The sequence below is a fragment of the Ilyonectria robusta genome, assembly GCF_021365365.1.
Source record: "Ilyonectria robusta strain PMI_751 chromosome Unknown BGZ61scaffold_43, whole genome shotgun sequence".
NCBI classification, from domain to species: Eukaryota; Fungi; Ascomycota; class Sordariomycetes; order Hypocreales; family Nectriaceae; genus Ilyonectria; species Ilyonectria robusta.
In genome coordinates this window covers 27,391-42,011 of record NW_025764477.1, presented here as the reverse complement: position 1 = coordinate 42,011, position 14,621 = coordinate 27,391, and the positions used below count along the sequence as shown (strand labels likewise).

The window sequence follows — 14,621 nt, the reverse complement described above, 5'->3', positions numbered from 1 at the left end:
TCAAGGCAAAACGCCCTTCGGGCTGAATAAACAGTGTTGCTAATAATATGGCAATAAAACAATGTACTGCAATACATACGATATGATATGCCCTACACGATATTGTATCAATACAATATGCAGATTGCCATATTGATATCGGGACATCAAGTCATTTAGGAGGTGCCATTGGATGCTTCTCTGCTCCTTTGCCCTTTCTCCGGGCTACTGCAGGTCAATCCCGCGTCGTTGAGTTGTGAATTCGTCGTCCGTTCACCAACCGGAAACACCAAGCTGAACAGCGGAAGCGCCCATCACCATAACAACAGACCTACGGACTTTGCTTCTCAGGGGAGTCCTGCCCGCTGACTCCCATCGCGATGGGGTTATCTCTCACGTCACCATGGGCATGGCCAAGCCACCTAGTGCCTCGCCTGCCTCGCCCGAGCTGGTCCAGAAGGCTGAGCTGGCGACCAATCTGGCCATCATGAGCGAGAACAACCAGCCCGTGGTTGAGCATCTCCCGGCCTAAGAGGCACTAGCTCCGCCAATGTGCGTCATGTGAGTATATTGCAATGGACTGATAACAGCGCCGTTCGCGTCGGGGGCCGGAGCCAACTTTTTGCGAGCCGATGCCCCCAAACCAGCGATGTCCCGCCTATGCTTCGGGGGTCATAGGGGTAAAATCGCCTACCCGAGGATGATGTATCAGTATTACCTAACACCTTTCTGCATGGTCTGTATGGTTGTATAGAATTAGATTTAGGAGACCTTCGACTAATTTGAATGCTTCAGTCATAATTGAGCGTCAAAAATTGCTGGGTATATAAGAGCTCGGGCCGGCCGAGCCGATGTTGGGTATATCCAAGTTGTCGCGATACGTGAGACCCGATTCTATTCCCATTCAACCCAAGCAGCCAACAAATAGTTCCATAGCCGTAGAACCAGACGAATCCATAATCCTAGCGACCGTGATTCGGAAGAGTAAGGCCCTCTTCGATGCTCAACTTGCGGGTTGTCGTCGTCATCCGCCGTTAAACGTGATCGCTCCCTCACATCATAAGCAACTTCATCCAATCCAAATCCTTACGGCCTTCAGCCAGTCGACGAAGGCGGCCACTGAGGGCTCTGCTCTGGCGCTTTACCATCCCTCGCCTCCGCTTGCAATTCACTTTCGAAGATATCGACCGATAAACTCGCCTCCACGAAATCCTCAAGCTCCTCCGTCACGGTATTGAGCTTCTCCTTCACCGCAATGGCGCCCTCATGACCAACAATGTGTCGCGCTGGGGGATTCTCATGGCCCCCAATAGCTGACAGGGCATGCACCGTCTCCGTGACAAGCTTGTCTGCCGCGCCTGGGGGCAGCTTCGGATATCGATGCAAAATCTCGCCGGGAACAACATCTGGCTCAATGGCTGAGCTGGCGGGTGACATTGGTGAAGGTCCTGATTCAGGTGGAGACAGTGGGAAAGGAAGAGCCGTATCTGGGTGAGTGTTGAGGACGTTGGTGAGGATGTCGCGTATACTTGGCACTGACTTGGGCCCTTGATCGTAGGCGGACATCTGAGGAGCAAAGGTGAGGCGGTTCGTCAAGGATTGTATCTCCTTATTCGGCTGCACTATGGTGACTTTGATGTTGAAGGGCGCAACTTCGTAGGCGAGGGAGTCGCAGAAGCCCTCAAGGGCCCAGGTGGCGGCTGTGTATATTGACATGCCAGGAGTGCCAATGTGACCGCCAGTGCTTGTGAGGACGATGATGTGTCCGGTATGCTGAGAACGGAGCTGGGGGAGGGCAACTCTAATGAAGTTAACCTGGGAGAAGAAGATGGATTCAAACTGATCACGGACAAGGTTCTGGGTGAATGGAGTCGTTGATAGCTCCTCTACCGTCCCAACCACAGCTTCAGTAGAAAGCTAGTTAGCAAAGCTCATTGTCGTCTCAGGAGACGATATTATAGAGTGAGACATGTGACAGGGGTAAGCCTCGAGAGCCGCGGAGATTGAAAACACACCTTCGGATTTGCAGCACAGCAAAATATCAATACAGCCATAGACTTGAACAGCCTCAGCAACAGCGGCGCCGCAGCTCCCCATGGAGATACCATCATAGCGAATACCACGGATGCGATCCTTCCAGCCCTTGCAGTCCTTTCGCGTGCTCTTGCACTCGTTGACCAGCTCCCGGAACTCGGCGCTGCGGTCTTCATGGTCGATCTCGTGGGGCGGTAAACAGGCGACGACGTAGTCGCCATGAGCGAGCAGCGTCCGGATGAGGCGGACGGCAAGAGGCGACAGGGCTGAGGTGAGGAGCCATGTTCGCGGCGAGTTGTGCGTGGCTGCGGAGGGGTTAAGGTCAGCGTCGGCCATTATCACGGCAGTACATGATTATAAATATCCTCCGAATGCCTCCCTCATTCAACTCTTTTTTTTGCCCTGTAAAACAGTATTGTCCTTCTTTCCCTTGCTCTTCTTTTGTAACCGAGTTCCCTTGCTGGTGAATCCTGCAAAATGTCCTTCGGAAACTTGTCCGACCTCGGAGGGTAAAGTTGGCGGTAGCCGTATGAAGGTTGATGGATGAATGGAGGTTAAATAAAGAATTGCGGGAGGAATGTGGAGTCATGAGCTTCTATGGGAATTACATTATTAGCAGCAACATCGCTCCTAATCCACGGGGATAAGAGTATGATAAGAGTAGAACAAAAGAAAATGGAGAAGGAATGAGTTAGGAAAATTGATTTGCTGTCAAAGGGTACCTGGAAAAGTGACAGCTGTAGAGCTGAAAAGCTGGCGAAGCAAGGATAACCAAGGATAAAAATCTAGGAAATCTGGGGGTGACCGACGAAAGGAGGGGTTCGAGATTGAGTGAGTGTGTCGTGGGGTAAAAACCGTTTGGTGGGCGCCGCGACTCGCCCGCTCCGGGCCCGACATTTCGGCCTCTGATGATCCAGTCGGATGCCGCCCAATTACAGAATTCCAACCAAGATTCTGCAGGTATAGCCAGATAATCTCTCAGGGCAATCGAATTCTCCTTCCAATCACTTCACAGAATGCTGGATTCAAGACGGCAGGGATTCGAAATCGGGTGGTGTAGGTAATAGAGCAAGGTTCACTAGGCGCGGAATCGGCCTGACACAACTCGACCCTTCGAAATGCCAGAAGAACGCTACCATGACGTCAGTATGCGCCGATCTTTGATCCTTTTGACTTTCTTTTTGGGGTATGCAGTGTTGTCTGCCTTCATTTCCTTGGGATACTGCAGAGAGTGATGTCATTCTGACTACAAAATTCACCAACTATGACGGCATTTCCAAATCGGTGAAGAGGGGCATGATGGCCCTCATCGTTATAGAGGTTGAGGCGGCTCCTTAGCAACGGATCGTTGTACGTCTCGTCTACTAGCTTCTGAACCGCATTTTCCATAACATCTCGCTGGCAATTTCGGAGTCCAAGCTCGCTGCTAACTAATACCAATAAATACATAATTGCATAGCTGTCTAGCATCCAATAGCCTCAACTATCCAAACAGTCCTCTCAAACTCGCAGTGATGATTACAATGAAGAGCTAACCAGACCAGGATAGTTGTATGCCGGTTTCAGTCTCTACGTCTATTCTTGACAGTCCCCAGCAAAGCCAACGCTTATCCCCATACGATGTAATGGTTATCAAGTCGCACGAAATTTCTACCGTCAATAATTTTATAGCTGCCGTATCCAACTGGCTTTTCCTTGCTGGCTTCATAGTTATTTCAGGAGCTTTTACTTCAATCAGCCATACTGCGCTCCTGAATGATTCCCAAACAGGGAGGGTTGTACAGTATGCTCTACGTGGTACGCCCCTCCTTGTTCTTGGTAGCATATTCTGTTTTGCTGGTGGAATTGGAATGGCATGGGTTTATTGGCAGGTCAAACACAACTATAGCTGGCTTGTGGACCGGGTTTTCCTGTAAGTTACAATATTTCTTGATGCAGCGATAATCTTGCTAATATGCCTAACGGTCCGGGCTACTTAACTCGGTAATGGCTCTTATCATTAGTGTCAAATATTAGGGTGAGAAAATTGTCTTCTCCCTTCCGCCCCTATGTCTTGAGGTTTCAGGGCAAGCTTTATATACCCTTTCTCTTCTGTATAGAATCAGCTAGAAGCTGATTGCTAAGCCTTGTAGCAATAGGTAGCAATAGGTGACAATAGGTGGCAACTTTCGCCTCTGACGTATCTGACAATTAGTTTAGTGAATATTTATAGCGCACAGAACGGGGATTGGTCTGTCACAGCCATCGACACTGTTTGTATCATGGGGTCATCTGTTTTATGAAGGGGTTAATGTTGGCTGTGTATGAGTTCTGGCTCGTGGAAAATCTAAAGCGTGTATCTTGATTCAATATAGACAGGGTGGCGATCAACGCAACATCAATCAAGAGGCTGTCAACCAGGTTGAAGTCAACCAACTCAACCCAACTCAACGGAGCCTATTCTTACTAATCAACCAACTCAATATCATCACGATATTGAGTTGGTTGCGTTCACAAGGTTGATTAGGTATCGTAGCGATGTTCCCAGACTCCGGTGCCGGGTAGCTCATCCCAAGGCGGGTTGGGTGTTAGTATTTATTAGGAGTTACTTTCCATCACACCTAATTATATCATAAACCTAGGTACCATGGAGCGCTCCTTAACATGCTATTGGCTCGACGCGTCAACGCGTCAGATGCGAAACGCGTCGGATGCGATTCGCTCGTCCATCGACTCTGTCACTCTTGTATCAGCATCAGTCTAACCTCCCCTTCATGGCTTGCTTCTCTGGCATCTCATTTCTTTAGCTTTAATATATCACAAAGTTCAGATTTTGAGGCTGTGAATTTCGTAGCAGGTCGTAATCAGATGAGTTTGCTATGAAAAGCCGAAGATGTGAAATAGCCGCCCTGGCAACGGGTGGTATCAGTATAGTCTTTGTAGACTTCCGATTCAAACTCATGGGTATAGGGTAGGTACACTTCTAGCAGAGTAAACGTCATGCATTAGACTTAGTAGAGAAAATAACATAGACTTAATACGGATGCACACCGGAATTGACAGGGATTGATAGGTGGGCGCGGCTTACTTTGGACTGAAGGACATTTTGCTCAAGCTGCTGTCCCTCGCCGCATTATCTTGGAAACATCAAAGTTCATGATGGCAGCGCCGAGTATATTCCTATTAACAGCGGTATGAAGTTTGATCAGTCTTGACATCGACTGGCTATTGTCTGGATTGGTCAACTAAACCTATTTCCTATTCCTGGTTCTTATTTATATCATGTTGGGCCCAGCTTTCTAGGATGAGTAGGACAACTGGTTGACTATTGTTGTCTGCCTTAGCGATAGTAGAGTAGGCTGCACAATCACGACCCATGATGTGATTGAGCGTGGAAGGTACTTTGCGTTGAGTGCCGTGACTCGCTTTATATATTAAATCAGGTATGGACCACTTCTGTTCAGTCCACTTCTGTTCAGTCCACTTCTGTTCAGTCATGCCTAGGTTAGTCAATGGTCACACTTTGTCAGAACGGCCCAGTCTCGTCAAATGTCCGATTTAGTCAAAGCCAGAGTTGGACATCTTACGAACGGGAATCGAATCGATAGATTCATTCGATGCCAAGTCTTACGAATGTCGAATCGAATTTCTTGGCGTTTGATTCGCATCGAATTAAATGGGCGCACTCCATTCGATATGCGAATCGAACATGCCACATTTCATTCGACATCGAATCGAACGGCGCTAAGCATTCGATCGATTTTCGATCGATTCGGTCGAACAGGGCTCCCGATTGCAGAAACACGTCAGGGGGCCTAAATTTTAGCGTAATTGATCGACGTGTTAAGAAGCTACTGGCGCGATCTTACGTGACGATCCCAGTACGCTGCATCGTTCGCCACGAATCTGTCTTGTTGCTAAGATGTGTTAGTAAGTACGTCTATCCTCCCCGAGAGATCCATGGCGCAATAGGTACCTTGCAACTTCACTTATCATCCCGACAACCCACAATTGGATGTTTCATAAAAGTTCGAAGACAATCCATTTTGTAGCTTAGAATGAGGCGTCTAGTCGATTTCCATGAAGAATATACGATTTGGAGGAGATATTGAAGTGCGAGTTATCTTAGCTGCAAATTCCAACTTGCAAAGTTAGGAGGTACTGGCACTACCATTATTACGGAGGCCAGAGCTGCAGTAGCCTCTAACACAATTGTATAGGGTAGGTCGACCCCAGTAACATGGCGGCACACGCAAGGCCGAAATATCCCAAATATACGCCGCTTGTTCAGCAGAATCAAATGAATGCAACTAAAAATCAGTGCCTCTAGATTCTCTTACCGAGAGCTTTCTATTATTGCCAATCTTGGCATGATCAGATGAATATTTCAGACTTGGACTTTTATATATTGACATATATGGGACTCATGGTCTTCCTTTGTTCATCCAACGGTCCCTCTTTGTCTCGGGGACCTGCAACCAAACCAAGCCGTACCCGTGAACAGAAGTACTAGCGACTTCGTAGGACCCTCGGAGTGCTTTCATTTAGAGCCTCAACTTCAAGTGCCCACCGTTCCGCCTCACGTGTTCCAGTTTACGAAGAGCTCAAGAATCCATTCTCAATTGACGCCAGATTGGAATGAGACCAAACGTGAAAGCCGATACGGGCAGAAAGACTGGGCAACGAGGGGATGAGAATTTTTGAGGCGGGTGCGCAGTGACGCGAGCCAATAGGGGCCTTGGAACCAAAAGGAATAGGGAATATATGGAACCTGGCCGCCGGAAAGCTTGCCTTTGGCCCGGGGTCTGTGGACCTGACCAACAAGACCTGTGAATTGGTTAGTTGCGAAGCGCGGGGAGGTTTAGTAGATCAACACTTGGAAGAACATCCCTCCGCCAATAGCTGGAACAAAGGTTGACTCCTTCGCTACGCTGGCGTCTTCACGCGCGACTGCTTCGGATTAGGACGCGCCATGTCGTCACTCGCACTGGTGGTCAATGGCTCATTCATTCTTACAAGGCTCGGCAAGTTCAACGGCACTGGCGACTCGCGAATTTCGCGTTGACGACAACATGCGTGTGATATACGCGTGTTATTGGCCTTACACATCTGTGCAGCGATGGATGGATATTACTTGACCCTCCGCACGCAGCCTCAATGGCTTCCAACAACATCGTTCAGCTCACTCGATCCGTACGGCCGACCTTCCCGTCTAGCTAACTATGTCACGATGTCCTCCGAAACATTCTCTTCAAACAGCCCATTCTCCGATCAGCCAGAGGCTATAGAGCGCATTGAGTTCTCTTCGTCTTCGCCGGCTGTTTCGTCGCCAGCATCGTCGTTGCCAGCGACACCATCGCCCCGTCCTCGCGGGACTGCCGCCGACTTTATCAAGGTCGATTGGACACTCTGGGGCCGCCAAGAGTGGATGAAATGGCCAGGATTCGAGCGCTATACGGGCGGCCAAGACACGAGGGCGTGGTGGCAGGAATATGGGTACCGCGTTGAAGACCATTCCACCTGTTGACAGGGGCCTCTATCAAGAAACACCTTCGCGCAGCCCACGGGATTTTGGTATGTCCCCTGGTCCGCGGCCCGTTGATATGCTGATTTAAAAGGGCCCGAACCAAGCTGCCCGTCGCGGGGGAGGCTCATTGTTGCATAACCAGACTATCACTCATTTCCTCGACGCCGACTTCAATAACCCTAACGATCAGTTCCTCCTCAGCAACCTGCGTGGACAATTCAACGTCAAGGGCCTTCGAGTTCTTCTTCTCGACTGGATTACGTACCACAACTTGCCGTTCGAGATAGTCAATGCTGAGCGATTCCAACGGATCCTGCTTTACGGCAACCCACTCCTTGATAAGGCCCATATTCCCTCTGCGGAGACTCTTCTTCGCATGCTCGAATCTGAGTATAGAGGCGCCGTTGGGCCGGTGACTGAAGTATTGCGCAGTGCTCGATCCCAAATCCATTTCTCCCTCGACGGCTGGACGTCAAAATCATTCGTCTCGTTCCTTGGAATCAATGCTCAATTCGTCGATCGCGATTTCGTCCAGCACCGAATCCTCCTCGGACTTCGACCTCTCACCGGGCGACACACCGGCGCATCGCTTGCCGACGAGGTGGCGGATACTCTTGCATTCTGGCAAATCAATGATCCTGACAAGATTGGGTACTTCACTCTCGACAATGCAGCCAACAACAACACGTATATTAGGGACCTTGCATTCGAATACAGCTTCTCTCCTGAAGAGCGACGGATTCGCTGCGCTTGCTACATCGTCAACCTCTGCGTGCGGGCACTGCTGTACGGTTCCAAGCGGGGCAACCTGGCTGCAATTGTCGCAGCCGATGGCGACGATCAGGACGACGATGAGGAACGGGTTGATCAAGCTATCATCGAGGCACTGAATGGAGAGATGGAGGACGACGAGGACGAAGAGATACAGTCTGACGTTGCTGTCAGTAACCCTGATGAAAACTTCACGTCGTCCCACCCGGCTCCGGAAGAGATCAACAGCACCACGTTCAGGGAGTACAGCCAGAACGGCGCCCCGGGAATGCTTCACAACATCGGCCTTCAGCTACGAGCGAGTCCACAACTGTATGAGCAGTTTCTTCAGTCTCAGCGCAAGGAATCTGGCAAGGAATTAACACTCTACTGGGTCTTTAACAACGCCACTCGATGGGACTCGGACATGCGTATGATGGAAAGGGCCCTTTGTCTCCGCCCAGCACTTAACACATTCTTTAATGACGTTCAGAACCGCTGGGAAGCTGAGGGCGCCTGTGAGAATGCCAAGCCCGCAGTTCTACAGTATCGGCTAAGTGGGTACGACTGGAAGATTATCGAGATGCTGGTCAAGCTTCTGAAGCCTTTTAAGGTCGCTACTAAGCAGCTTCAGGGCAGCGGTATTCCCGGCGTGAGATCGACTTGTGGTAGCTTCGACGAGTACTTCCCTGTCTTCGAGATGCTCCTTGACTACCTCGAAAGTGCTATTGAAGGTACAATCTACGAAGAAGTTGAGGATCCGGTGAGCAAGAGGAGGAAAGACGTCGAGGTTGCCATTTACGCGGGACTTGATAACAGAACTCGTAAATTGTTCAAGGTTTTCATCAAGCTCGGGTGGAAGAAACTTCATAAGTACTATGCCCTTCTGACCAGTGCCGCATATATAGGCGCCGTTATCTTTAACCCTGCGAAGAAGTGGCGTCTCCTCGACCAACTGTGGTCTCGAGTTCCTACTCGCAAGGCGCAGGGTTGGCGAGCCGACTATGAAGAGAAGCTATTGCAGATCTGGGAGAATAGCTACAGTCAACGCGACGTTGATAATGAGGTCCTTGCTATAACTGATGAGGCCTCAATGGATTATATCGAGCGCAGGCTTGCCAGGAGTGTCGCTAGCTCGGCATTTGCCACGACTTCACCTGCCACCGCTTCCAACCTCCGCAAGACCACACGCAAGGCGAAACAGACGACCACGGCGGCAGCGATTGATGATGAATATTCCAGGTACTGCGCCGAGGATATCGTCAACAGTCAGTACTACAGGAGCAGACCAATTGACTGGTGGAAGACCAATGCCTATCGGTACCCGCGGCTGTCTACTATGGCTGTTGATATGCTCAGTATCCCATCGTCGTCTGCAGAGAGTGAGAGGACGTTTAGCAGCGCAGGGCTTATGATGGCGCCGTTGAGAAATAGGTTGGGGAGGGAGATAGTGGCTATGGGTCAGTGCATTCGATCGTGGAGCAAGGCTGGGATCTACACGCCTTCGCTGCCGCTGCTTAGCCTAAGTGATGACCAATGGGTTGATGTACTTGCGTCGCTGAAGGACACGAGCGACTTCTGATCTGCCTAGTAACACCTGTTTTCCACAAATTGACTCTGTTCTGCGACGTCTCTTCCCAAATCACGATCATAATGGTGATGCTTATTCCGACCGCTATGTTACATACTCCCTTCATGTGCTTCCCCGTGTTGCCTATTGCCCTTACATAAACTAGATTTGGATCACTCTATGTCAAACGGTCCTCTTATTGGCAAGTCACCATTTCCTCTAACGTTCTCTACCTTTACGGGGATTAGCCATCTATTCGATCGAATTCGAATCGAAATCGATCGAATCTTGGCATCGAATCGAATGACAGGTGCTTGATTCGATATCGAATCTATAGGAGACGTGCTAGATTCGCGTCGAATCATATATGGTTCCACCCGAATCGAATGCCAAGCCATCGAATCGAATGGCACGGCCCGGTATTCGATTCGATAGATTCGATAGATGTCTGTCCCTGGTCAAAGCCTCAATTTTAGCCAAACGTCCAGTTTTTAGTCAAATGTCCAGTTTTAGTCAGAGCTTTCCTTAGGAATCTCGTTCTCTCCTTGTAAACAATCATTTTGCCCAAGTCGCACTCGACCTCGTTCGTGCTCTTGTCCCGTCACAGGAGAGACGGTCACATGAATTAAACTTGAAGATTGTGAGTTGAACGTAGAAGGATACTAAACCCCCATGTCCCTCCGCCTCTTTGCCTTCCTGCCACCCCCTTTTTCAACCCACTTCACGCCGGCCAAAGGTGCAGAGATTCATGCTGTTACGGTCGCCTGTCGCGGTATGGGTGTCTGATGACATCAGAAAGAAGGCATCTTTCGGCCTCGTCAGTTATGTCGCCCTCGAGGATTGGAGTTCTCGGCCATCCAGTTGGTTCTGGTGGGCATTTGCAAGATTCGCGATCGGTCTTGCACTCAGTATGCGCTAGTTGCTATTCGATAAATCTTGTGCTCATCTCATCGCGGGCCTCGCTGTAAGCATCCAATTCTTCAAAGTACTCAGCAATCTTGTCGAGTTTAACACGCCCGCTGTGCTCCACCCATTTTTGGAACATCGGACCCCAAGGCCATGACGAATTTCCGTTCCATCGATACCTGTGATTGTCGAGATTGAACTGCGTTAGTGCAAGTCTCGCAAGATCAAGCATGTCTTCAAGACAAGACACGTGGTAACATTCGTGATCGCTACTGTCTATGAACACTCGGTAGTCGTCCGTTATAGTGTAGCCGGGCCTTCTTTGGCTATGTTCATGAGGACAGGATGGGTTACAGCATTGCGCTCGGCTCATGTGTCTTGGCGGGGATGGCTGCAATAGGAGTGTCGTAGTCGGATTGTCTTCTAGATATCGTTGCAGCTCCTGCTCCTGCTCTCCTAGCCTCTCTGCTCGTTGAAGGCGAGATCGTCTTGCATCTTCAACCTCCATACTGTAGCTTGAAGTCTGCCGCGGTAGTACTCTGGGGTGGCGATTTCCGTTCCAAAGCACAGAGGTTGACCTCTCCCGGTGACGCCTTTAGCCACGCCTTCGCTGTTTCTGGTGGAACTTTAGCTCGAGATAGCAAGCAGATGTAGGGAAGGGAAGCAGTCTTCGTAAGGACAGAGCTGTTGGTAGGTCTCAAGAGGGTCTTCGAAAGTCGTGTTTGAAGTCATTAATACTGAACGAGGACGCGCAACGAAGAGGGTCTGTACGAAATAGATGGATTGAGTAATAGGGCCCATTCCTCAATTCCTTAGCGGAGGGGCGATGGCGTGAAATACCTCAAACGAGTAGGACACAATGGATATTTGGTTCCGGAACGCGTGTTCCATGCTTCTTCACGCACGCAGATGTAAGTGGGTGCTCACTTCGGGGCTTGAGTTGCCCCGTACATCTGATCTGCATCTTACACCGTCCTGGCGTACTTTAGGCAGCCGGGGCTGTGACAAAGAATTTCTTCTTGACCAAGAGTCAACCACTTCTTGACTATAAGTGGAGATTGGATTTTTTTTTTCTTAACTAAGGACAAGAACCTCTTCTTAACCAAGAGTGGAGACAGATCTCTTTAGGACTAAGGACAAGGACCTCTTCTTGACCATAAGTAAAGACAGTCTTCTTCTTGACAAAGGACAAGGTCCTTTTCTTGACCAAGAGTAGAGACAGGTCTCGACCATAAGTGGAGATTGTTTTTTTGTTGACAAAAGACAGATCCTTTTCTTGACCAAGAATCGACCACTCCAGTTTGAGTCAAATGTCCAGTTTTGTCAAAGGCCAAAAATGGATGTTGGGGTATCGGGAAGCTCAGCCATAATGTGGTGATAAAGTTACTAGAGGACGGTATTTTGATGCTCCCGGTCCATTTTCAGCAAGCTGTTAGCTTGGGCATGGATGTCAAAACGAGAGAGACCACGACCAGGGCAAAGAGCACAGCCAATGCAATGACCTGAGTTTGGGACAGTTGCTCCATAGTGCCGTCGGTGAGGAAAGGACGCTGGAAGGTGCGGAAGCTAACGACCCATTGCGCACATCGTGAGATATATACTCCTCTATACGGGTATACCTACCCAATCTAGTCTTCCCTAGCGCGTCACGAGAGATCCGAACTCTTGTGTACCGCGCGGCCTTGTCACAATCTCATGGGACCTGCTCGTCCCTGTGTCCTCGCAGACCTCCACCTGGAACTAGACAAGGATCCGAGGAAGGCAAGCTAAGGTAAACCGTCTTGTACCGTATAGAGTGGGTCCGGAGTTCGCTCAGCTGGATCCCGGGATTATTACTACATCTCGTTGTTTCGCAAAGGCCAGCGTTCGATGCATGACACCATGGCTTCATCATCAATCACACGACTTGCTCATGCTAGATTACTACCGGATAATTGACCAAAAGGCTGTGGTATTCGCTGAATGGCACTCCTGGAAGGTCAATTTAGACCACTAAGCACTCGTAGACGACTCCTCTGTGCCATCCATGGAGCCGTCATCTGTGTTCTCCGTTGACCCATCCAAAGAGCCTGCACCGGTATGCTCCGGTATCTCGTCGACAGCGCCGCCAACAGCTGAGTCTGGCCTCAAGACTTCACCCATATTAATATCCTCGGCTGCATCATTTCCAGACTCGGCGTCCTCATCTGGTACATCCTCGTGCGGACGCTCTCTCGAATATGTACTATCCATAGAGCGGTCATCTGTGTTCTCCATTGACCCATCCAAAGAGCCTGCACCAGTATGCTCCAGTATCTCATCGACACGGTCCTCAACAGCCGGGTCTGGCCCCAAGACTTCACCCATATCAATATCCACTGTCTTATCATTTCCAGACTCGGTGTCCCCATCCGGTACATCATCGCTCGGCCGTACTCTCATAGCCGTAGGGATGCCTTTACGCAAGTTAGTTTGAATTAAGAGTCAGACAACGCAACTTACCGTCAGCAGGGGAAGACTTTATTCTCTCGTTCGAGCTGGCTGAAGGGTTGGTCGACTTGAGATGTGACGCTGAGATGAATACTCTGTGAAGGTTGATCGATAGTATTATGTGAAAGGACACCTTATTTAGTCTTGATTAAGGAGGGTGAGTCACTATTTTATACCTCAGACCTTTTTATCTGGTGCTATTACGAGCTCTATCCATGGACTGTGAACTTATGCTAATTGCAGTCCAGGGATGATGCGTTGTTCAATGGGCAGATGCAAATATTCAGAGAGTAGTAGGGCAAGGTGGATTGCTATGCTGCAAGCCACTAGAACTAATTCTACTACTGGCGCTGCTCTGTTAGTCTAGACATGGTTGAGGGGCCAGTTAGACGACTGCAAGAAGTGAGGCTTACAGGTTTTGGCAGTCTGGAGTGAGACCTTTCCATATTGAAGGATGGGCATCATGCATGTTCATGATTGACGTGTCTCCAGCCATTGGAGACGATCATAGGCCCGTATCTTGACCACCCTCTATCACACATGGTCTCAGAGACATACATGCAGACTCTGACAGCCACTCAATGGCGCTAGGTCGGGCCATGAACCATTGTTGGCTGATTCAAATCCACCCCTCTCCCTGGAGTGCATGGTTCGTTTTCACTCCACGCCAACCAGGCCATCCGGAACCATGGCGAACCTGAAAATCGGTCAGGGGTCACTATGTTGGTCTGGATTCCACTGCAGAGACCAGTTATGCGGCCAGGACGAGAAGCTTATCGACCCCGTTTCTGGACATCTCATCCATGAAAGCTGGATGCGAGGCCACAATATGCACATTAACGGCCTACTAGTGTCTCTAGCCCTTGAAAGTTGCGCGCACTGGCATGTCTTCATATGCATGGAACCAAATCCGACCAAGGGCCATCGTCGAGTAGCTAAACAACGAACCCATACAAGCCACCATTTACTTCTGTATTGACCAAAACCCCCTTCTTTTCAGTAACTATTAACGCTGTTGTTGTCATAAAACATAAGAAAAGCAACAGCGGTAGAAAGAATGTATACAATATACAATTTATTACGCCCGGCGGCTTAAGTCGAAAGGGCACTAGTAAGTAATATTTCCATACATTGCCCAAATTGTGTCCTAGCCTCCTAAAGCCCATGCTGCGTCCTATCCTTACAATCTTGCCTATTCTTCTCATTTGCTCTCGTCTTTTCTACGGATGCCCGTGGGTTGGTCATACTGTTAGCGGACTGACTTGAAGCCTATTTTCCAAGTGTTCAGTGTCCTATCTACGGCGGCTGAAGCGGTGTTCGCTAGTTCGGCACGGGGTGAGGGTGGGGTGAAGTTGAAATAGTAGGGTTATCAAGGAGTTAATAGAGAGAGTCCTGTCTCCCTAGTAG

The 14,621-nt window shown here is 49.5% G+C and overlaps 3 protein-coding genes across 3 annotated transcripts; 1 reads left to right on the top strand and 2 right to left on the bottom strand.

Annotated features, from left to right (window-relative positions):
- Positions 1 to 1,074: 1,074 nt before the first annotated feature.
- Positions 1,075 to 3,048, bottom strand: BGZ61DRAFT_433785 (short chain dehydrogenase/reductase; the record flags this gene model as incomplete). The annotated part of the gene is made up of 4 exons (XM_046243933.1): positions 2,823 to 3,048; positions 1,995 to 2,318; positions 1,445 to 1,883; positions 1,075 to 1,402 (listed from the first exon to the last, which is right to left on the bottom strand). The coding sequence occupies exons 1-4, from the start codon at positions 2,908 to 2,910 to the stop codon at positions 1,075 to 1,077; spliced, it is 1,179 nt and encodes a 392-aa protein (XP_046095408.1). The 5' UTR covers positions 2,911 to 3,048.
- A 518-nt stretch (positions 3,049 to 3,566) lies between these two features.
- BGZ61DRAFT_370965 (uncharacterized protein) lies at positions 3,567 to 4,295 on the top strand (the record flags this gene model as incomplete). The annotated part of the gene is made up of 2 exons (XM_046242056.1): positions 3,567 to 3,925; positions 4,172 to 4,295. 2 exons carry the CDS (start codon positions 3,567 to 3,569, stop codon positions 4,293 to 4,295), a joined length of 483 nt encoding a protein of 160 aa, XP_046095407.1.
- An 8,442-nt stretch (positions 4,296 to 12,737) lies between these two features.
- BGZ61DRAFT_486068 (uncharacterized protein) lies at positions 12,738 to 13,710 on the bottom strand (the record flags this gene model as incomplete). The annotated part of the gene is made up of 3 exons (XM_046249802.1): positions 12,738 to 13,180; positions 13,227 to 13,309; positions 13,628 to 13,710. 3 exons carry the CDS (start codon positions 13,708 to 13,710, stop codon positions 12,738 to 12,740), a joined length of 609 nt encoding a protein of 202 aa, XP_046095406.1.
- Positions 13,711 to 14,621: the final 911 nt, after the last annotated feature.